The sequence below is a fragment of the Aquarana catesbeiana genome, linkage group LG04 (assembly GCF_042186555.1).
Source record: "Aquarana catesbeiana isolate 2022-GZ linkage group LG04, ASM4218655v1, whole genome shotgun sequence".
NCBI lineage: Eukaryota > Metazoa > Chordata > Amphibia > Anura > Ranidae > Aquarana > Aquarana catesbeiana.
The window spans coordinates 135988814-136011585 of record NC_133327.1 but is presented as its reverse complement, the minus strand read 5'-3'; the positions used below and the strand labels follow the sequence as shown (position 1 = coordinate 136011585).

Sequence of the window (22772 nt, the reverse complement as noted above, 5' to 3'; positions counted from 1 at the left end):
GGCACAGCCGATGCTAAAATTCAGCCTTGATCTTGGCTTATGCAACTTGGGTATTTGCCAGGAAGGGTTTATTGAGTCTGAGTACCAAAAGCTGGTATGAGAGCATGTAGTAGGTTGCGTTCAAGGTAATGAAGTACTAGATGTTACAGTGGTTGTTCCATCTTTGCAGGAACCCCAGAGGAAAATTAACATTTAACCTTATGTGTGCCTTAGTAATTAGTAAACAAATAAATAAGCTTTTTTTTTTTTTTTTTTTTTTTTTTAACAAGGAGAAAATAACACCAATGCCAACTGTTGAGTTAGTTACTACAGAAAATTTCAGCATTGTCAAATTCTGGTTTTATTTCAAGTTAAAAATATGCATGCATTGATACCTTTTAGCCTCATTTACATTTCAGCGTAGCATATGTAGGTTTTTTTTGGAGCTTTCTTGGAGTGTGTTTCAACATTTCTAATGAGTTTTTAGGAATCAAATGCCACACAGGAGCTTCTTCGGGGAAGGACTGTATGTTTTTGGCCCAGAATACTTTTATTATGGTAGCACTTGAAGGACGCAAGTAACTTGCTTTTTTACACATTTTTTCGTTTTCTCCTATTGAACTAATTGGGGTCAGAAACACCCCATTCTGCTTCAAAAGTAGCTTATGTGTCTTTGGAGCTTTAGATGTTGAGCTACAGGTGCCGATACACTCAGATGTGAACAGGGACAAGCATGGAATTTGGCTTGCTGAGCATTTTAGAGCTTTGAGCTACAAAACACAAATGCACGATCGGACTTTCCGCCATCAAAACCGTTGAATTTTGTCCGAAGGGCGTTGGCTCAAACTTGTCTTGCATACACACGGTCACACAAATGTTGGCCAACAATTACAAACGTAGTGACGTACTACGTGGTTTTTCAGCTCTTTAGCGCCACGCTTTGGGCTCCTTCTGCTAATGTCGTGTTAGTAGAAGTTTGGTGAGTGTTGATTCGCGCTTTTCTTTTCGCGTTTTTCATTTAGCGCTTTTCGGTTTGTGCTTTTCATTTCGTACTTTTCAGTTCGTTTCTGAACAGCCATTCATCAACCACACATGTTGCGGAATCGGAGGAAATAACGTGTTATTTATTATTGTCCTTGGAGTTATTGCTTTGACATTTTTTTTTGGTTGAATAATGATTTGATTTGGTATATTTTCTATATTTTTGGATGCATAGAATGCACTTTTTGGTTAAGTTCTATTGGCAGATAGCCTATCTAATTTTTTTTTTTGTTTTATTTTTTTAATGCACAATAAAAAAATTGTGGAGAATAATACTTGGCTATGTGTTTTACTTCAAATGACAGTTTGTGAGTAGGCAGTTACATTTAAAAAAATACAATGTAAAATTGACAAGGGACACCAACATAATTGTATCTTTGATCTTAAAAACTAAGGGATAATGGTGTTGTGGTAACTTGCCCAAATAATAATAAAAAAAAAAAAAAACAAACACGATAATATTATTCTTGATATCACTAGAAAAAAAAGCCTTTGAAAATTTATCACCAGCAAAGCAGCTTCATTATTATCCCATTAAAGAAGAAGAGAATTGCGCGCTGCATTTGGAGATTTCATAATTTGCCATGTCACGAATGTTAATTCTCCATTGCGAACGCTAGTTTACAAAACCGACCGCTTCTGGCTCATCCTTGCTTCCGAGCATGCGCGTTTGTACTTTGGACTTTTGTCCGACGGACTTGTGTACACACGATCGGAAAATCCGACAACACACATTTGTTGGTGGAAAATTTGAAGACATGCTAGCCAACATTTGTTGGCGGAAAGTCCGACAACAATTGTCCGATGGAGCATACACATGGTCGGATTTTCTACCAACAGCCTGACATCGAACATTTCCCGTTGGAAAATCCGATCGTGTGTACGGGGCTTTAGGTGTTGTAGATTTTGTTGAAGCAATGATGAGCTGTCAGATGAATCTTGTGAAGAACTTGTTTATTTCTAGCCAGCAGAGAAACGTGTGTAAGCCTCCTTTCCTAGTTTCACGTCATAAACTTCCTACTTCCTGTTCCCACCCCTAGGTCCTCACACATCTACGTGCATCTGTAACACATGCATATTCTTCATATTTCCCCTTTTAAAGAATAGATATGCATACATAAATGAATTGTAATACAGAACCAACAAGGAACGCAGCATAGCAAGGAACAATAAACTACAATATGAAAGACAAAATGCTAGGTAAGAGTCACTGTCAGTGTGTGATAAAGTCTTGGAACTTTGGATTGGGTTTACACACTCTTCCAGATCAAGTAACGACGTGATCAAGTAACGACTTGATAACGGCTTGCGAGTCTGAAACCACTTGCCTGTCACCATCATAATTTTGCTGTGGTTGTGTTTTACATCCGTTGTTGGAAGTGTCAATTGGCACAGCAGCAGATGGCTGTGCTTGGAGTCCTGAAGTGATCATAGGCACATGGGCAGCGGCAGTACAGTATGATTCAGATACCTGTAGGAGGTGACAGCGGTTCCTTACATAGATCCTACCATCAGAATGGACAACATAGCTGTTTGGTTGGCAGGTTTGGTTGGCAGGCCTTTGCATGAACCGTGGACAGTTTGTGAAACCCATGGGTTGTCTCCATCCCTACCACCTGCCCAGGCTCCAGAGTGTAAATAAAGCAGCCTGAACATCAGTCTCAACTCCTGGCAGGAGCTGGGATGGGACCTTGGGAATCAGAGTACAGGTTCGTCATTATAGTAAATGTTGTGCCAGAGAAGGCATTCCATCCCTAGGTGTGTTGCAGAGGTTGAGTAGGGCTACATAAACATCAGAACCATCACATGCACATTTCTCTAGGAGATGCTTGGTCAATCTTACACTACACTCTGCAAGACCATTGGATCCAGGATAATTGGAACTGCTAGTGATGTGCTGAAAATCCCATTGGTGAGCAAAGTTCTCTACTTGAAAATTATGTTGCATTGTCAGTCATCAATTGATAGGAAATTACATGTGTGGAGAATATCCACTTTAATATCCTGATCACTGTGTTACTGGAAGTCTTTGGGAGAACATCAAATTCCCACCAGCCAGAGTACGAATCTACCAAGAGCAGGTAATCCCTGTTTGACCACTCAAATATGTCAGCTACTGTGATAGACCATGGGCTGTCAGGTATTTGGTGAAGAGTTAAAGGTTCTCTCATCTGGTGCTGTCGTAGAGCATTGTACATTGCACATCTGGAAACTTCTCTTTCAATGTAAGTGTATATAGTTGGCCAAAACATGGTTTCACGTGCCCTTCGCTTGTGGAATGAATGCCAGGATGACCTTGATGGAGCTGTGTCAAGTAGTATTTCTGGAGAGAGTGAGGGATGACATATCTCTGACCATGCAGGATTAATCCATCATCCACTGTCAATTCATCCCTCATGTGGTATTTACTTAAAGGAGCCAGTCACCCATTGAGAATGATGTTCACGAGGCGCTGACAGGTGGCATCCGCCTGTGTTTCTTGCTTTAGTTCCTGAATCCTTCTGGATGACAACACCCCATCCAGAGCCAGCACATCATAATCCTCAATAGCTCCAGAGTTATCAGAAGCGGGGAGGTGTGCACGTGAAAGAACATCTGCAACAAACAGTTCACAGCCTCGTTTATAGATTACATTCAGGTGGTAGTGTTGAAATTTTAGCATCATTCGCTGGATGCGCGCAGATGCTGTGTGCAGGGGTTTTCTCAGTATGGTTAAGAGTGGCTGATGATGTGACTCCACAGTCACAGGGCAGTCATAGATACTGTATAATCATGGAATTGTACACAGGCAAATACTAGTCCCAATAATTCCTTCTCAATTTGTGCATAGTGCGCTTCAGTCTTAGTGAGTGCTCTTGATGCAAAAGCCACAGGCCTCCCATCTTGAAGACAGACTACGCCAAGGCTACGCCAAGACCATGCTGGCAAGCATCAGCAGATGATACCAGCATGTCAAAATACTGTAGGACAGGTGGACTAGTTAATTGTGCATTCAATGTATCCACAGCAACAGCATGTTGTTCAGTCCAACACCAGTCTGCATCTTGACGCAGAAGCTGACGGAGTGGAGATGTTATCTCACTGTAGTGATGAATGAACTTTGAGAGATAATTGGTCATGCCAAGAAACCTTTGCAATCCATGTTTGTCCTCTGGAGCAGGCATTTGATGGATGGCTTTGTTTTTTTCTGGGTCAGGCTTGACACCTTTATCATGAGAAGGTGTCCAATATATGGCACCTCTGAGACCCTGAAGTGACATTTGGTAGGGTTGAGCTGCATATTGATGGCTCTGACACGGTCTAGTACACATTTAGGTCGTTTGTCATGTTCCTCAATGAGGGATCCCCAAATCAAGATATTATCCACGACTATTTCACATGAATGTCCAGCAAAGAGCTGTTCCATACATCTCAGATAGACTTTGCTTCCAGTTGAAATTCCATATGGCATCCGTAAGCATTTGTATCTCCCATAAGGGGTCATAAATGTTGTGAGTAATGATGATTCCTCATCCAGAGGGATTTGCCAGAGTCCACATTTTGCATCTAGAATGCTGAAGAGCTTTGCCTGAAGCATATCAGCTCTCACTTGCTCTACAGTTTTTAATGGGTGATGAGGCCTCAGGAGAGCCTTATTGAGGTGCACAGGATCAATGCAAATGCAGATAGTGCCATCTTTCTTAACTACTGCTGCCATGGCAGACACCCAGGGGGTAACCTCCTACACTGGTGCAGTAATGCCCAGTCTAGTCATCCTTTCCAACTCTTGCAAGACTTTGTCTTTTATGGTCAGTGGGATCCTTTGAGGGGCTGTACCGTTTCATCTAAGCTCATGTGATACGTGACTGGATGCTTAGCAATAGTGTCAGTTCGAAATAAGTCCTCATAATCGGTCATTTCAGGAGCCTGTTGTTGTACTGCATGTACTTCTGGACTGAGTTGGATTAGATTTGAGTGCATGCTGTCTGATAAGCCTAGCAGGCTCTTAACATTTCTATCCACAATGTGGAATAGCACCTTGTCCCCTGATAGATCCAAGGTAGAAGTGCCCAGTGTCTGAATTGTTTGACCGCCATAAGCTATCAGATTTACTTTATTTGACTGATGAATTTCAGCTTTGGGGTCAATGTTGTGCAATGTGGATAAGGGATAAGAACATGATATTGCATTTGGCACCAGTGTCAATTTTCAACTTGACATGTTTGTTAGAGGGTGGTGAATATTTCTCCTTTTTTGCAATTCAGTCCACACTTTCACAATGAAAACAATTAATTAATTCTGTGCACATTTTGTTGTTTAGTGTCACTAGATGGTGTCATCCACACACCTCTATTTAGAGGCTTGGACCTACAGCATTTTGCAAAATGATTCCATTTGTTGCATGAGTTCCACCTTTTGTTAAAAGCCGGACACTTGTTGCGCTCAGTAGCCTGTTCACTACCACAGTTGCTGCATTGCCTTTTGTTCTGTTGCACCACAAACACTTCTGCCTCTCTTTTTAGTTCCTTAGTGGCCCTTTCAGAATGTTCAAACACCATACATATTCTGATGGCTGATTCCAGTGCCAAATATTTCTCCCTTAACAACTGAGCACAAACTGCATCATTGTAGATACCACATACAATCCTGTCACGTATCAGTTCATCTGTTAATGCACCAAAATCAAATTTTTTAGCCAGCAGTCTCAGTGTGGCTACATAGGATTGTATTCCTTCATCAGATTTCTGAGCCATCATGTTAAATGCATGTCTGTCTATCTGTCTATTACCACATTACGTTGTGGTAAGCATATCTCATCACATTTCTTGATTAACCTCCCTGGCGGTATGATTATTTCGGATTTTAGGTGCTGAAAGCGGTACCATTATTTTGCATGGAAATTTGGCGTTTTATATTGTAGGTCTGTAAATCTTAACAATAACACACTTAAATCTGTCCAAACCAGAGTCTAGTAGATATCCCGGGTATGATAAAGTTTGAAACACAAAAACATAAATTATAATATAATAAATAAAAATAAATAATTAAAAAAAAAAATAGTAATAAAATAAATTTCCCCACAATTCACTATCGCTCAATTCTGCAAGTGTTCTAATTTACTATCGCTGTTTTCTAGCTGGTCTAAAGCCACTTTTGACGTAAAGGGACACTTTTTGGTTGCTATGGACAATCTCCAGTTTCCAGGCAGAAAGAACAGTGTATATCATGTAAAACCGCATGCAGGGCACTGGACAAAGCACTGGGGACAAAAGGGATGTGAAATCATTTCATACAGTACTGTAATCTGTAAGATTACAGTACTGTATGTGTTATGATTTTTACTTTTTTTTTTATTTGCCGCCAGGCTCCGCCCCCGTGCGTCGCGCCGCTCGCAGGGAACGGAGCCTGGCACGGAGAGGCTTCGGAGGAGGACGGAGCCCTCAGGCACTGCGGGTGACATCGCAGGATCCCGGGGACAAGGTAAGTAATGCCGCCCCAGGATCCTGCAATGCGATCCCGAGTGTGGCTCGGGGTTACCGCTAATGGTACTGAATTTTAACCCCGAGCCACACTCGGGAAAACCGCCAGGGAGGCTACGACATCAGGGTCCTCTTTGTCTTGAAAATTAAATGACACATATGTATCTAGTGCATCTGAACCAGCAAAATTGAGAAGAGTGTAAGCTTGTACCTTTTTTAACTTGTCTGAGAGTCCTGCTTTGCTGTACACATCCCTTTCGCTTTTGAATTTCAGCCAGTTGTTAACATTGTCATTATCAAAGATTAGGGGTCGTATGCCACATAGATTCTGAGCCATGATGTTTCAGCTATCTCACTTCTGTCACCATGTAGATTTTGTTGAAGAAATGATGAGTCGTCAGACGAATCTTGTGAAGAACTTGTTTATTTCTAGCCAGCAGAGAACCGTGTTTAAGCCTCCTTTCCTAGTTTTACTTCATAACTTCCTACTTCCTGTTCCCACCCCCAGGTCCTCACACATCTATGTGGATCTGCAACACATGCATAGTCTACAGGTGTGAATGGGGTTTTAGGGTTCATGTCGACAGGCATGTTAATCAGACATTTTCCATTCACATGCATGCAGCTGAATTGAAATTGATAATGCTGCATTTGGCAAGAAAAAGGTTGGGTTTAACTTGCCTTGTCTGCACCTTAGAATGACATTCTACCCCCAAAGAAAAACAGCACAATGCAAAGCAGGTCAAACATGGTCTCTGGCCTCCACGTGTGTGCTGTTCAAATAAAGCCAATAGGATCTTGCTGACTTGCATTTAAGGAGCATTCTGAATTCAGGAAAATAACACCTGTTAACATGAGCCCTTACTGTGCTACGAGGATTGTCATGGCCAAGTAAGGTTCCATGTTCTCCACTATCAGTTCTGTTTGAGTCCATCTCTTGTGACCTGGTATCAAGTGGATCTGCTGCATCCTACACCACTCCATGCACTAGAATTTATATTTGGTATTGCATAATGAGATCTGTGTTCTGAGGAACATTGTGTGACATCATCTTTCTTTCTTCTTTTAGGAAATTAACTTAAAATAATCATAAAAGAATAGTGACAGAGGAGCTTCTGCCCACATTAGCAGCTAATTTGAATAGTGCTTAAGGCATTCACGACACAGAGAATGAGAATCACAGTTTTAAAAACACTTTTTCATATCAGTTTATATGGCACCAAAGTAATTATATTTTTATATAGGCTATATTAAAAGTGACTGAATATTTAGTGATTAAATAATGAGCTTTATACATTTAGTTGTTATAAGAAACAGAGCATTTTTTTTATCCTTAATTTAAATAAAAATATAACCTAAGGTGATAATTAATTTTGTTTTCTTCTGGAGAGTTCCTGTACCAGGAATACAGAGATAAATCCACACAACATGAGATTCAAGCTCGAAGACTTCAGGACAGTTATGCACAACCCGCTAAAACTCCAGATAGCTCTAAATCACCAGAAGAGGGGTCACCCCCATCTATAGAACATCACCGGTCTAACTCAACGCTAAGCCGCTTGCAGAATACATGTTCTGGCTTCAACCTGTGGCAGGACTTGCCAGAAATCAAAAATAGCAGAGTTTTGACCGTACTGCAGCCACAAGAAGTCAAACTTCAAGAAGTAAGTTTAGACGTTTAAACAAAATGCCTTTGCCAAACAATGCTGATCTTTTCAAAGTGAATATATACTGTACATTCTTTTGGCAACCCCAGAAGTGTATATCTGTCTGGTAGGCAAACAGATTTATTGGTGTGGTGAACCAAATGCTGGACTTTGTTTCCGAACTGTGGCTATCTGTATGTATAGCTTTCTCTGGCCCCTCCACCCCATTCCCCCCCAATTAGTACTTGGCAACCTGTTTAACCTCAGACAGGACACTGCCATTGTATCATTGTCATCAGTTGCCCTTCCAGGGTATCACAGGATAAAGTAGGAAGCTGGACTCTGGAAACCTGCATGTGTTTTTTCCTGCAGGTGATGGTTTTGACATTTTGTGATTTACCCTGTAAAGCAAACCTTTACTGAGAAAAATACACATGCTGCCACTGCTGACTTTCCTTTGAAAATGCTGGTGTCTTGGCTATGTAACCTGTGTCCATCTGGCTCTTGCTTGTCACTGATGGAAAACATACAGCTTTCAAAGTCAGACCTGATCTGCACTTGTATTCCTAATTAGACACTCAAAAACAACTGTATAAGTATGATAGCCAGGCATTTTCAGGAGAGGCTAGCAACCTCTGTGTTTTGGTTAGTCTTCCTTTCATTTGCCATGCAAGGAAAATCAAGCCAACATATTATGTATTTCTTGGCTGTAAATAGCCTTATTCACAACAGATTTGTCCAATCTGTGTCTGTATGGTAGTCATATGAGAATCACATATATGCATAAATTTAACACACATATGACTGCATCTTCCATCCTGTTTGTTCAGAATCTGAGTGAGTATATGGAAAAATAAACAATCAGCCAATTGGGGAGAAATGGTGGGTCTAGGTACTTGAACGTTATGATTAGAACCTGGAAACCTGGAAGAGTTAGTAAAAATGAGAGATCTGCCTGTATATGACCAACCTATAACAAAGCACAAGCGTGGACTGCTGTTCCTGCTTTGTGATAGACATAACTGGTGGTCCATTCGCTCTTTGTGGCATGGAGGGCCTACTCCTTATGGTGCCACAATACATTGGGGAAAAGGGAGTGAACTTAGAAAGTGAGGTGAATCTGTAGCTCTGTGAATTTATGGAAAATATCCTGAATTGGGTAACTTAGCATTGTAGCCCTTCCATGGATGAACACAGTCCTTTAGGCGCTTAATATTTTCATTATCTAATAACACTTCAATTCTGTTAGTCTGTGTTAGAATTCCTCTCTAGAGAAAGTTTTAGTAGCTTAATTGGGTGCTTACAGACAATTAATTTTTTATCAGAAGAGTCTGAATTTTTTGTTTCCTAACATGTGATGGAGATAACTCAGATAATTGTTGTACTTTTAGGCCATGTTTGAACTGGTGACTTCTGAAGCATCTTATTACAAGAGCCTGCGCCTTCTTGTGTCCCATTTTATGGAGACCGAGAGGCTCAAAACTACTCTGCACCCATCAGAAATACACTTCATATTCTCCAATGTACTGGAGGTCCTATCCACAAGTGAAAGGTAAGGCCTAGCTAAGCATTCCTACTGGGGCCAACTGTCATCACCATAGGTGCTTTTATAAGAGCTCCTCCCCCCAGTACATACATACAAGCTCACTTTCATTGCTTAGCGAGAGGGTATTGTCAGAGGGGAGATCTTTTCATCACAAAGTAGTTATTGACTGTCTGATGCAAAGTGTCTTAGGCCTGATTCACACCTATACAGGTTGCAGTTTGCATATTCAAGGTGAATTTAGCGTTTTTCAATACACACTTTTGATCCATTGAAGTCTATGGAACCAAAAACCAGAAAAAAGTCCCTGGCCCTTTCCATAAAATGCAAAATGCGAACTACATCCACAGGAAACCATGTTCAATGAACTATAGTGAGTTTCTGCAAAAACGCACTAAAAAATGCATAGGTGTGAACCAGGCCTGATAGGCGCCTAATATTGAGGATCCCACCACCTCTGACAGTGGTGTAGGCAATGCTGAGATTTCACAGCCACAAGTGTTCTGCTATGAGTATTCAAAATCATTAGGATTTTTATATGTTCTCTAGAGAGTAGGAAGATTTTTTTTTTTAAATGTACGCTTTGATATCCTTCTGCTTATTCTCTGAGGAACTGATGAAAAGTGGATAGCACCCTCAATTAGGGCACCCACTCAGTACCCCCAATCGTGCTCCCCGTTTTGCTAATTAGTGAGAGTCTTTTCAAGACAAGAGCATATATAAGGCCTTGTTCACTCCTGAGCTTGAAGCTTGTAGCTCTAAAATGCTCAACAAGCCAAATCCCATTCATTTCAATGGCCCCTGTTCACATCCGAGGGTTCTGTTGCCTGAAGCAAAATGCCTGTCGCTCAAAAAAGTACACAAGCTTCTTTTTGGCAGATTACAATCATTTTTGATCCCATAGACTGCAATAGAAATGCCTGACTTGAGCATTTTACAAGCGTTTTTTGCTCAAATAGTAGCTCTCCACCTCTAATTTCCTCTCTCCTCCCCTAGTGCTTTCTATTGGCTAAACAAAAATGCCTGAAACTGTAAAATGCTTGTAATACACTCCTAAAAACAAATTACCCAAAAAACGCTAGTAAATCGTTACACTCAGGTGTAAATGGTGCCAAAAAGCAAATTTAATTAGGTTTCATTATTCAAAACAGAGTTAACTGATACATTTTAATAATATTGATTTTTTCAGTGCACCCACATTTTTTTTAACCCTGCTCTACTTGTGTGGATGAATAATATGCTGTAAAATATCATTCATGTTGAATATTTAACCACAAGGTACACTGAAGAGAAAATAAAGTAAGCTACATTGTTGCAGCAATAGTAACCCCAGCATTTATGTCAGTGGATGCAATAATAACCACCTGCATTGTTGTCAGTAGCAGCAAAAATTTCTGTGTATTAGTGCTACTTTCTGGGATAATAACCCTGCATCATTAATGCCAATTTCTGCAATAATAATCTCCCGTATTGGTGACAATTGGAAATAACTCCCAGCATTAGTGCCAGTTTACGCAATAATAACCCCCAGCTCTGGTGCCAGTTTATACAGTAACAACCCCCAGAACTTTTACCAATTTAAGCAGTAACAACCCTTAGCATTGGTACCAGTTTACAGTATGCAGTAATAACCCTCAGCATTGATGCCAGTTTGTGCAGTAATTACTCCCAGCATTAGTGCCAGTTTATGCTGTAATTACTCCCAGAATTGGTGCAAATTTAAGCAGTAATAACTCCCAGCATTGGTGCCATTTTATGCAGTAATAACCCTCAGCATTGGTGCTAGTTTACACTATAATAACCCCCAGCATTGGTTCCAATTTACACAGTAATAGTCCCCAGCGTTGGTGCCAGTTTACGGAAAAATCACATTATACATTTTTGATCAGTGGTGTTATGCTAAGTAATCCCCCTTCATTGGTAAGCACTTAACTTTCCTGCGTTGATGGTCAGAGGCAGTTTAAATTAACCCTTTCATATCCCCTGCATGAAGGGGATAATTAACACTGCCACTAACGTAGCATAAAGGGGATAATAAACACTGCCAATGGCTACTAATGCAGCAATGTACAAAGAAAGGATTAACCCCCTGGTGAAGTGAGGGGGTTAATTACCATTGCCAGTAGTTAATAATGCAAGGAGTTAATAAATACTGCCACTAGCCATTAATGCAGCATTGTACAAAGAAATGGTTAACCCCCTGAGGGATTGAGGGGGTTAATTACTATTTCCACTAGCCAGTAATGCAAGGGGTTCATGCAGCAATGACTAGTGGCAATGGTAATTAACCCCCTCACTCCCCCAAGGGGTTAGTCCTTTTTTTGTCATATGCTGCACATATCGTCAGCTGCTGCACTCACATTTGCAATTAACTTTCTCCATCCCGCTCCTGCACGGTGTCGTTCACTTCTTGGCCTGGAAATGATGTCACACTGCGGTCCGGGAATATCCTTCTCCTGTCGGATGGAGATCGTGCCGCCTGATGGTCAGTGGTGTATTTAGGTTTTGTGCTGCCCTAGGCCTGACTAAACTTGGGCACCCCCTAATTTAAATATGACCCACCCCTTCCTGTCAAGGTCACTCCCCTTCCCTTTTAAGACCTGCCCTGTCATCTTCATCTGATGAAGACAGAGGGACGTCGGGGGAGGAGGACAGACAGGGTTGTTGTGGTGGTCAAAAAGGCTTAGAGAATAGCAGGTTAGGCACGGCTCAGTCCGTAGGAACAGTAATGGATAATGGCCAACAGGCCCTCTTACCAGACCCAGCAAAACCGCAACAGTGATCCTGTGGCTCCCTCTCTGGTGGTGCGGGTACAGCGTGGCTCTCTGGTGGTGTGGGTACAGCGTGGCTCTCTCTCTGGTGGTGCAGGTACAGCGTGGCTCTATCTGGTGGTGCGGGTACAGCGTGGCTCCCTCTCTGGTGCGGGTACAGCGTGGCTCCCTTTCTGGTGCGGGTACAGCGTGGCTCCCTCTCTGGTGCGGGTACAGCATAGCTTTATCTGGTGGTGCGGGTACAGCGTGGCTCTCTCTCTGGTGGTGCGGGTACAGTGTGGCTCCCTCTCTGGTTGTGTTGGTACAGCGTGGCTCTATCTGGTGGTGCGGGTACAGCGTGGCTCTCTCTGGTGGTGCGGGTACAGCGTGGCTCTATCTGGTGGTGCGGGTACAGCGTGGCTCTCTCTGGTGGTGCGGGTACAGCGTGGCTCCCTCTCTGGTGGTGCGGGTACAGCGTGGCTCCCTCTCTGGTGGTGCGGGTACAGCGTGGCTCCCTCTCTGGTGGTGCAGGTACAGCGTGGCTCCCTCTCTGGTGGTGCGGGTACAGCGTGGCTCCCTCTCTGGTGGTGCGGGTACAGCGTGGCTCCCTCTCTGGTGGTGCGGGTACAGCGTGGCTCTATCTGGCCTCTCCCAGCACAATCCTCTTTTTTTCTTCCTCTGTAGCACTCTGCTGTTTGCCGGGTTCCAGGTCCCCCCCCAGTGCATGTATGTTGGGGGACTGTAGCCTGCTGTCTGTGGACATAATGGGGCCGTCAATCTTCTGGGACTAAGTTTCCCATAATGCCCATCCCCCTCCTGATTGGCTCTCTGCTATGACCAATGGGGAGGGAATCAGAGCGGGCAGAGAGGGGAACACGAGAGCCGCTTTTTTTCTCCTGTTCAACTTCAGCTGACAGGAGAAAGGAGGGGGGCGAGCGGGGGAATTACACAGCCGCTGTGTACAGCTCTCCTCTCCCTGTCCCAGCGCCGCTGCCTAAGTTAACATCGCTTTGCCGCTGAGGGGGGGGGGCGACTGCACCCACTACAACTGCTACCTAGTGTCACCCGGGTGCAGTCCGCCCGCCCCCCCCCCCACTCCCATAGCGATGTCATTGGCGGCCCTGCATGCGTGAGTCGGGAGGAGGATGCAGGTGTTTTTTTTTCGTGGGGGGGTTGCCGCCCCCCCGCAAAGTGCCGCCCTAGGCCTGGGCCTTGTCGGCCTAGGCCTAAATACAGCACTGGGTGCGGGTACAGCGTGGCTCCCTCTCTGGTGGTGCGGGTACAGCGTGGCTCCCTCTCTGGTGGTGCAGGTACAGCGTGGCTCCCTCTCTGGTGGTGCGGGTACAGCGTGGCTCCCTCTCTGGTGGTGCGGGTACAGCGTGGCTCCCTCTCTGGTGGTGCGGGTACAGCGTGGCTCCCTCTCTGGTGGTGCAGGTACAGCGTGGCTCCCTCTCTGGTGGTGCGGGTACAGCGTGGCTCCCTCTCTGGTGGTGCGGGTACAGCGTGGCTCCCTCTCTGGTGGTGCGGGTACAGCGTGGCTCTATCTGGCCTCTCCCAGCACAATCCTCTTTTTTTCTTCCTCTGTAGCACTCTGCTGTTTGCCGGGTTCCAGGTCCCCCCCCAGTGCATGTATGTTGGGGGACTGTAGCCTGCTGTCTGTGGACATACTGGGGCCGTCAATCTTCTGGGACTAAGTTTCCCATAATGCCCATCCCCCTCCTGATTGGCTCTCTGCTATGACCAATGGGGAGGGAATCAGAGCGGGCAAAGAGGGGAACACGAGAGCCGCTTTTTTTCTCCTGTTCAACTTCAGCTGACAGGAGAAAAGAGGGGGGCGAGCGGGGGAATTACACAGCCGCTGTGTACAGCTCTCCTCTCCCTGTCCCAGCGCCACTGCCTAAGTTAACATCGCTTTGCCGCTGGGGGGGGGGGGGGGCGACTGCACCCACTACAACTGCTACCTAGTGTCACCCGGGTGCAGTCCGCCCGCCCCCCCCCCCCCCCCACTCCCATAGCGATGTCATTGGCGGCCCTGCATGCGTGAGTCGGGAGGAGGATGCAGGTGTTTTTTTTTCGTGGGGGGGTTGCCGCCCCCCCGCAAAGTGCCGCCCTAGGCCTGGGCCTTGTCGGCCTAGGCCTAAATACAGCACTGCTGATGGTAGTGCACGGTTTGTTCTCATGCTGGGTGCATGAACTTAAAGTGCGCTTCCAGCATCCGGCACTCCACTGCCTTTCTGCAAAGTGTGATGCTGCTAAAGTCTGACCTGATTATATATTGGGCCCGATCGCAGCAGCTTGGCAGTAGCTTCTCCAGCCACACTGCACCCTGCTCTCCCCATTCAACCGTGGTGCCCAGGGCACCCACTTCCTCTGCCCCCCGTCCCGGCCTGGCTCGACCCTGCACCCACCTGCACCCAGCTGCTGATTCTGCTCTTTAACCTTTGCCTGTACCTTGGCGTTCTGGGCTGCTCTGGAGGGAGCAAGAACCTTGCCTCAGGAACTTGTATTTCATGGCTCCTGGATATCTGATTAATACAGCAGATTCGTTTCTCCAAGAGGCCTATTACATATGTAACGCCTTCCTGGATGGAGGATCTGTGACTGCTGCTGTGTGATAGTTCTGCAGTGGTTGCATTATGTCCCCTAGCTCAGGTGTGTCTATGGACCAAACTTTCAAGAAGTCTCTGTCATTTTATGGGAGATCGGCTTTTTTTTGAGCCCTCCTTGAATAAAATTGTTCAAGACACCACAGCAAGAAAGAGCAATTGATTTCTTCAGATGCAAAGAACGATGTCTGCAAGGTCTCTTTTGAAGAAGGGTCAGAAACTGTTAAAAGTCAGAGGAAACTGAGACCAAAGGGTTACTAGAGCAAACACGTTTGAGCATAGGTGTCTATTGGCATGGCTCTCCAATGTCTTTTTTCCATTTCTGCTCTTTTATACTTGTTACTTACAGAAATGAGGACTAAAGCTGGCCACACATTATACAATATTTTATTTATATTCTATTTTCTTTAGATTTACCTTCAACTATGTAGTGTAGTGCAAGAGCCTGCATCATTGCATAAAACTGAAAGTGTTTAGGTTTGACCTCATATTTTATGGTTTTGGTAAATCTAATTGTACAAAAGAAATGTATAATGTTTGGCCAGCTTAACTCCACCTACTGTATAGCGTGTTTGAAATGCCTTCTTTTCTCTACATGAACCTTTTGCACATTGTAGTTTTGAATCTAGTGTATTATTTAGTGTTTCTATATAACAGTAAAACATTTGTGTCGTGATCTTTTTTTGCTATGTTTTTAGGTTTCTTCTGGATTTGGAACAGAGATTTGAGGAGAATTTGGTGATTTCAGATGTCTGTGACATTGTATTCAAGCATGCAGTCAATCATTTTGGGGTCTACGTCACCTACGTCTGCAACCAGACCTATCAAGAGAGAGCATACAGGAAGCTGCTGTGAGTTCAGCAATGGCAGAAATGTAAATGTAACCAAGCAACCTCTGCTCTCCTAACATGTTTGTCATTATGTGTGTCCCTATAGCTTTGCTGTATGTTCCTTATTGCATGTCTTGGACCCTGTGAAGTATTAGGCAATATATTCTCTGATATAGAGAAAATAGGTAATCATACTTTGACCAAGTCAGTGATTGTGTCCTGACACAATGAGATCATTCCATAAAATTGTCCTTTGACCTTGTGATATAAGTATGTTTTCACATTGTGATTTGCCACCCTTCCCTTTCCTACCTCCCCCTCTTTGGATAGCCTTGTCACAGTGTTCCTTTATCTGGTATCACCTTATAGCTAATGATTTCCCTGGCAGGCCACAGATCTGTCAAAATGCTCTAAATATGTAAGCCACAGAAATTATTTTAAACTACTATCCATATGCTATTATTATAATACAGGATTTATATACTGTAGCACCAACAGTTCACCCAGCACGTTACAATATAAAGGGAGACAGTACAGTTAAAATATAGTTTGACGCAGAAGGATTAGGAGGACCTTTTTGGAGAAGACCACGAAGTGAGCATGGGAGGAGGTGACAAGGGAGCTAGACAGCAGGAGGCCTTGGGAGGAATAGAGTGTACGTTTTGGATGATAAGGTGAGATGAGTTTGGAGATATAACTCGGGGTAGTAAGGAATTAGGGAAGCCAGTAGAGGGATTAGTGGAGAGAGGTGGCAGCCACAGATCGGTTAGTAAGGTGGATTTGTTTAGCAGCAGCACTTACTATGGACAGGATAGCCTGTGTAGAGGTAGATCAGTGAGAAGAGAGTTGAAGCAGTTAAGCCAGGAGATAGGAATGGATTAGTTATTTTGTGGTGTCTTTAGTTAGGAAGGGTTAAGGCAGCAATATTTAGCCAGTGATTGTATTTGGGGCCTGAAGGAGAGGTCAGAGTCTAGGATTACACCTAGCACAGTGGCATGTGTGAAGGGACCAATAGTTGTGCTATTGATCTCAATGGTAAAGTCAAGAGGAGGGGATCAGGGAGGATAAATTAGGAGTTCGGTTTTAGACAGTTTTTAGGAATTCTCATGGTATGGAGTCTGTATTTGAGTTCCCAAGCCTACACGAGCCTTTTGGATTTTTATTCTGTTTTATACTATAGGGAATCTAACAGGAGCTATGAGAACATCCCTGTTTTAGCAAAGTTTCTTACTGGGTAATGACAAAACCAGGGCCTATTACACAGGGAGTTTGATTCTTTGAGTATTACTGAGCAGAGCAAACTGAGCAGTCTGGCAAATCATTCCATGTATGCACTAAGATATTGGCACCAACAGTGTAAGGACTTGGTATCGGACAACTTCAGCACAAATAAGACGAATATTCTCAAGAAGGGTTATGTTAGGGTTATTTATTGTGATGGGAGCATGTAATATCTCAGGGGTCATGTTAGGACACTGAGGCCGGCCATAGAAGGAGCAAAATTGCTCAATTTCCTCATCAACACAGTCAGTGATAATAGGGGAATCCATCCTGCAGAGCCATTGTGTTCTCCTGGGGGGTGTGAGGGAAGTTGTCCTCATGAATCTGAGAACACAGAGACCAATAGCAAAAATGGCATGCAAAATTAAACGATATAAAAGATTCGAACCATGCATGGGCAGGTTCATTCAGCATGCCCTTGCATGGTTCGAATCTCAGTCGGTTCCTGCTGAACCGGCCGAGATGTGAACCGTCTATGGTTGGCTTAAGAGTTAAGATGGTGAAGTGTTTGAATACAGGGTGAAGGTTTATTGTTTCATTTTAGTGGCAAAGCATTAAGGGGCTGGTAAAGAAGAGATGTCTATAGCACCGGATTGCTATTACATACAAAAATGACATACCAAGTGTCTGGAGTGTGTATTTTACACACAATGGCAGGAAAAAATGTTCTACACTCTACAGCCTTCTATAGCCTAAGCTAATTCTGTAGGTGCTGAATATGACATGGTGATTTTCCTGCAAATTTAGTACATTTAGGCACACAACAGTCAAAGGTAGCTGATCTCATTTTCCACTCTGTATAGTCTATAAGGTCCCCGGCACACTTTCAAGACAGCCAGAAAAAAAAATACTAACTAAAGAAAAAATAAGCAAACTGCTTTAATTACATTTGAAAAACATGTGAAGTCACACTACCACATTAAGGCACCTCTCAAAAGTGGCCTAAAGTTAACTATTTGAGTTCCTAACTATGGGACACATATTATAGCTATATAGCTGGCTCACCTGGATGTAGCTAATCCAGAAACTCAGACATCTTCTTTACAAGACAGCTGAAGACTTCCAGCTGCCTTTGCAGTCTAAACCATCCCAATCACAATATAAACTACTTACGATTTCCATTTAAAACTTCAGGATACAAGAATATATATCAGTATATAGTCTTTACATTTTTACCCTTCATTGTTCACCCTTCATTGACTGATTGATTCTATTGATGGAATTGTTATTCACAAACCACTTTTTTTTTTTTATTCATCTGCTTTGCAAAACGATTTGCTCTTATATAATTGTCAAATACTTACCACAAAGTCATTAACAGAGTACTGTAACACCATAACTGTAGCATCTAGTATATCTTTTCCTGACCATCTACTACTAGTTTGGAGGTCCCTGATTGCACATTGTACTAGGTATGTATTTGTAGAAGGTATGTTTGTGAATTGCCCTATGTGCGCAACACTTGCAGACCAGACTCGCCCACCAGTTTTCCTATGTCCTATCATCTGAGCCAGCTTCTAATACAAACTACCATCTGAGTATGTGCTCTCTACATACAACCGGCACCACTCCTTGTAACCCCAGTCAAGGTTTAAAAAGACCTAAAGCAAGTACTGGAACACACTGCATTCTACATCTGGTGTTTTGGGGTATACATAATTGTCTTCATTCAGCAAGAGAAAGCAATAACAGCTACCACTGACTGGGTACTTGAGCAGGAGCAAGGCAGAGGGAGGCAGGAGCAAGGCAGAAGGGTACAGGAAGGTTCAAGATCTCTGGCAGCAAGGAGGCGAACAGAATAGTGACGCAATGGGGAAACGGAGGAACAGCCTTAAGTAGCCACCTAATGGCTGAACCCAGGTGTGGCTGATTATTACAGCCTGCTGGCTCTTGGGAGACACCTGCTGGTGGACACTGGAGCTGCATCAAACAGCCCAGAGCAGCACAGTGCCACTAGCAGATGAACTCAGTCCTAACAATGGGCATGATGACGTCAGGAACAGTCCACTCACAAAACCGCTAGTGCACAGGGGGGCAGGAGCAACAGGGATGAGTCATTCATTCGGAGGATCAGTGAATTAGGTAAGTATATCTCCACTCTGCAATCCCCTAGGCAAAAACAAGCAGTTTGCATGGTTGCATGACAAGATAAAACATGTTCCCGGAGTTCTTTAAACTAAGAAAATGTACCATTTTAAGAAAAAAAATAAGGTGATTTTTTAAATTGATGGCAGCAACATGTCTCAAAAAAGTTGGGACAGAGCCATGTTAACCATGGTGTAGCATCCCCTCTTCTTTTCACAACACTCTGTAAACGTCTGGGAACTGAGGAGACCAGTTGCTGGAGTTTTGTGAGAGGAATGTTATCCCATTCTTGTCTGAGTGGGATTCTATATGCTTGACAATCCTGGGTCTTATTTGTTGTATTTTTGTTTCAAGATGCGCCAAATATTTCCAATTAATGGTTTAGACTGCAGGCACCCAGATTCTTCTACTACAAAGTGTATTGTCTGGGTGGGAGCATAAGCTGCTCTAAAACCCGAATTTAGCTTTCAGCATGGATGGTGCCTTTCCAGATGTGCAAGCTGCCCATTCCATACACACTAATACACAGCTATACCATCAAAGATGCAGGCATTTCAACTGAGCACCAACAACAAACCGGAAGGTCCCTCTTCTTAGCCTGGAGGACGGGGTGCCCATGGTTGCCAAAAAGAATGTCAAATTTTGATTTGTCTGACCACAGAATAGTTTTTACACTTTGCAACAGACCATTTTAAATTACTTTGGTCCAGAGAAGATGGCGGTGTTTCTGGATCATGTTCAGATATGGCTTCTCCTTTGCATGATAGAGCTTTAGCATTTTTGGATGCCACGACAAACTGGGTTCACAGACAGTGGTTTTTTAAAGTATTAGTGAGTCTATGCAGTGATTTCCATCACAGAATCATGCCTGTTTTTAATGCACAGCCATCTGAGGGCCTGAAGATCACGGACATGCAATATTGAGTTTTTGTCTTGTCCGTTTGGGCACAGACATTTCTCCAGATTCTCAATCTTTTGATAATATTATGTGCTGTAAATGATTATATTTTTAAAGTCTTTGCAATTTTATCGAGGAATATTATTCTGAAATTGTTTTACAATTTTTAGACACAGCTTTAGACTAAGGATTTGCTTGAATTTGAGACATGTGTGGCCTTGTTGACACCACCCGTTTTCATAAAGGTTGACTAAAAAAATTGTCTGGGCCAGGTGGAAATGTATCAACCAAACAGTGACTGTATCCTATCAGATGCAGTCACTGTTCGGGTATTCAGGCTGCCACTGGTGCTACAGAGGTTGAATATATTAGGCAGCGGTGAGGATTCTTCCATACTTTCTGTTTAGTGTGGATGGGGCAATCAAGGGGATGAGTGTGAATGGGGCAATTTACATGTGTATGGCCTCGTTAAGGTATTATAAAATCATATTCTATCACCCTCTCTGCATATTAATGTATCTCTCCTATGTTTAAATAATGTTTTCTTAATCTTTCTTTGTCTATCAGTCAAGAAAGGACAGAATTCCGGGAAGCAGTAGCACATTTGGAGACTAATCCTATTTGTAAAGGCCTTCCATTTTCCTCTTTCCTTATCCTTCCCTTTCAGAGGATCACACGCCTGAAACTTCTGGTACAGGTAATTTACAATTAACACTATTGTTTATTCTTCTTCTTCAATATTATTATTTGCATAAAAAAAAAAATAGTGTATGGTCACAGAACATGGTGGTACACAGAAGATACATTTCACTATTGTTTTTTTCTTGACCTGTTCCTGCCTATCATAGTATGATAGTCCCAAACTCATCAATAATCATCATCATATAATCTCATCATATCCCGAATACCAACAGTTGCCTTACAAAGCTTTCAGACTTGTTGTGTGAAGAATGGTACCGAAGTTACTATCCATAGTTTTGTGAGAAGTTTTGTAGAATGTGTACTGATGATCTTTGTAGCTGTATGAATCATTTCTATAGTGTTGTGTATATATTCCTATCCTGCAGCTTTGGTACTTTGGTGAATTATTTGGTACTTTTGGTACTCTAGTGAATTATTTAGTACTTTTGGTACTCTGGTGAATTATTACAAGAAATCTGAAATGTAGCTTGGTCAGAAGACACAGCCTAAATGCTTTGTAGCTCCAGTTTTCTACATGACATTACAATGGTGTAGCCAGCCGTCTGGCTGGTTCTGGTCTCTGGTAGCCCTGAATCTGAAGCTGTGAAAATGCAAGCTAAGGGGTTGATTTAATAAAGGCAAATAGACTCTTTACTTTGCAATAGGATTTTTAGCACCAGGGGCTACATCACAATTGTTCGAATTTGGTTCTCTTTTAAATTTTCCACCACCAACATCTTACCATGGTAACTGTTAACGCTGATGTCATCCACTAGGTGGAGTGTTATATATGACTCAGATTTACAAGGGGTTGCTTCTAACCTGATTGATGCAGTATGTACTACAACGCATTTAGAGGATCAGCCTGTTGCTTCAGGCCAAGTGTATTTCATTTTATTTGTTACATGCATTCATTTTACACGTGGATCTGTTCGTTCATCCTACTGGGTCCCTTGGTAATTTACTTACTTGCAGTTTGGATGCTCAATCTTCCCTCTGACTCCTAAATTAGGGCATTCTTTCACCTGTCTTTCCACATTCTTCTAATGTTACTGCACCCCATTGTGCATTTTACCATATTTGTTTGGGTTCCCAGACCCTGGGATCTGATGCTTACTCTGGTAGTAGCCTATCCTTGGGAATAGTCACCCACTCGAACTTGCACTCCTCCCAGGAAGTCCTTTTTTGATCATGGATAATTGCACCTCTTGTGGTTCTTGATTCTTCTCAGTCCTTTCATTCTCCTGAGGGACCTTTTTACCTACAAAGTCAACAAGGATCAGTCCCTGGTGCTCTCTTACTTGGTAACCATCTAACTCTTCAGTGTCCTCCAGCAGTTCTGGACCCTGTGCACATAACTGACCCCTATGCTTACCCTAATGCCATTTTCTGACATTTCCATTATGCAACTCTCAAGAGACCATCCCTGAAAAAAGTCAGTTTTCTAGATTTTCACAGTTCGTCCTGCAATTCTTGTCTATATACAAATTAACATTTTTCTAGTATTGTTAATCTTGATTCATCTTCCAGTGTGACTGTCTGCTCAACTCCTCACTAAAACATCCACATCCTGTAAAACATTTAGGCTTTAATGGTGTGTAGCGCATTTTTTCCCATTTATAGCTTGGGAGTGTTTGGGATTGTTGGAGAATTACCTTCAGCATAGTTCTCCCTCTTCGTGCCTCCTCTTTGTTCTTTTTGCTCGCCTCCTCTAAGTTAGGTCATCTGCAAATTGGGCAAGAAACCAACTGGTCTTTTCATACTAAATAGTTCCAGACTCTACCCGCTGGATGGTGGCCAGGGTGAAGATATCGCTCTCCCTCATTCTGGAATTTTGCTAATGGATGTATCCTCTTGCCTACTCCATGAGTGTGTTACTCTGTCCCTGAGTTGATAGGGGATTCCTCTTTTGTTTGGACTTTTGATCTGACCTCTGCTGTATTTCATCTGATTGCTGCAAGATCTTCACTTCC

The 22772-nt window shown here is 43.1% G+C and overlaps 1 protein-coding gene across 7 annotated transcripts in view; it reads left to right on the top strand.

Moving 5' to 3' along the window:
- Positions 1-22772, top strand: part of NGEF (neuronal guanine nucleotide exchange factor) — a 246581-nt gene that overhangs the window by 170425 nt on the left and 53384 nt on the right. For all 7 annotated transcript variants that reach the window (XM_073625707.1, XM_073625708.1, XM_073625709.1 and 4 more), the window contains 4 exons: positions 7869-8143; positions 9517-9677; positions 15723-15875; positions 20686-20815. In XM_073625707.1, coding sequence (XP_073481808.1) covers positions 7869-8143; positions 9517-9677; positions 15723-15875; positions 20686-20815 — 719 coding nt within the window. The remainder of the gene's footprint in view (positions 1-7868; positions 8144-9516; positions 9678-15722; positions 15876-20685; positions 20816-22772) is intronic.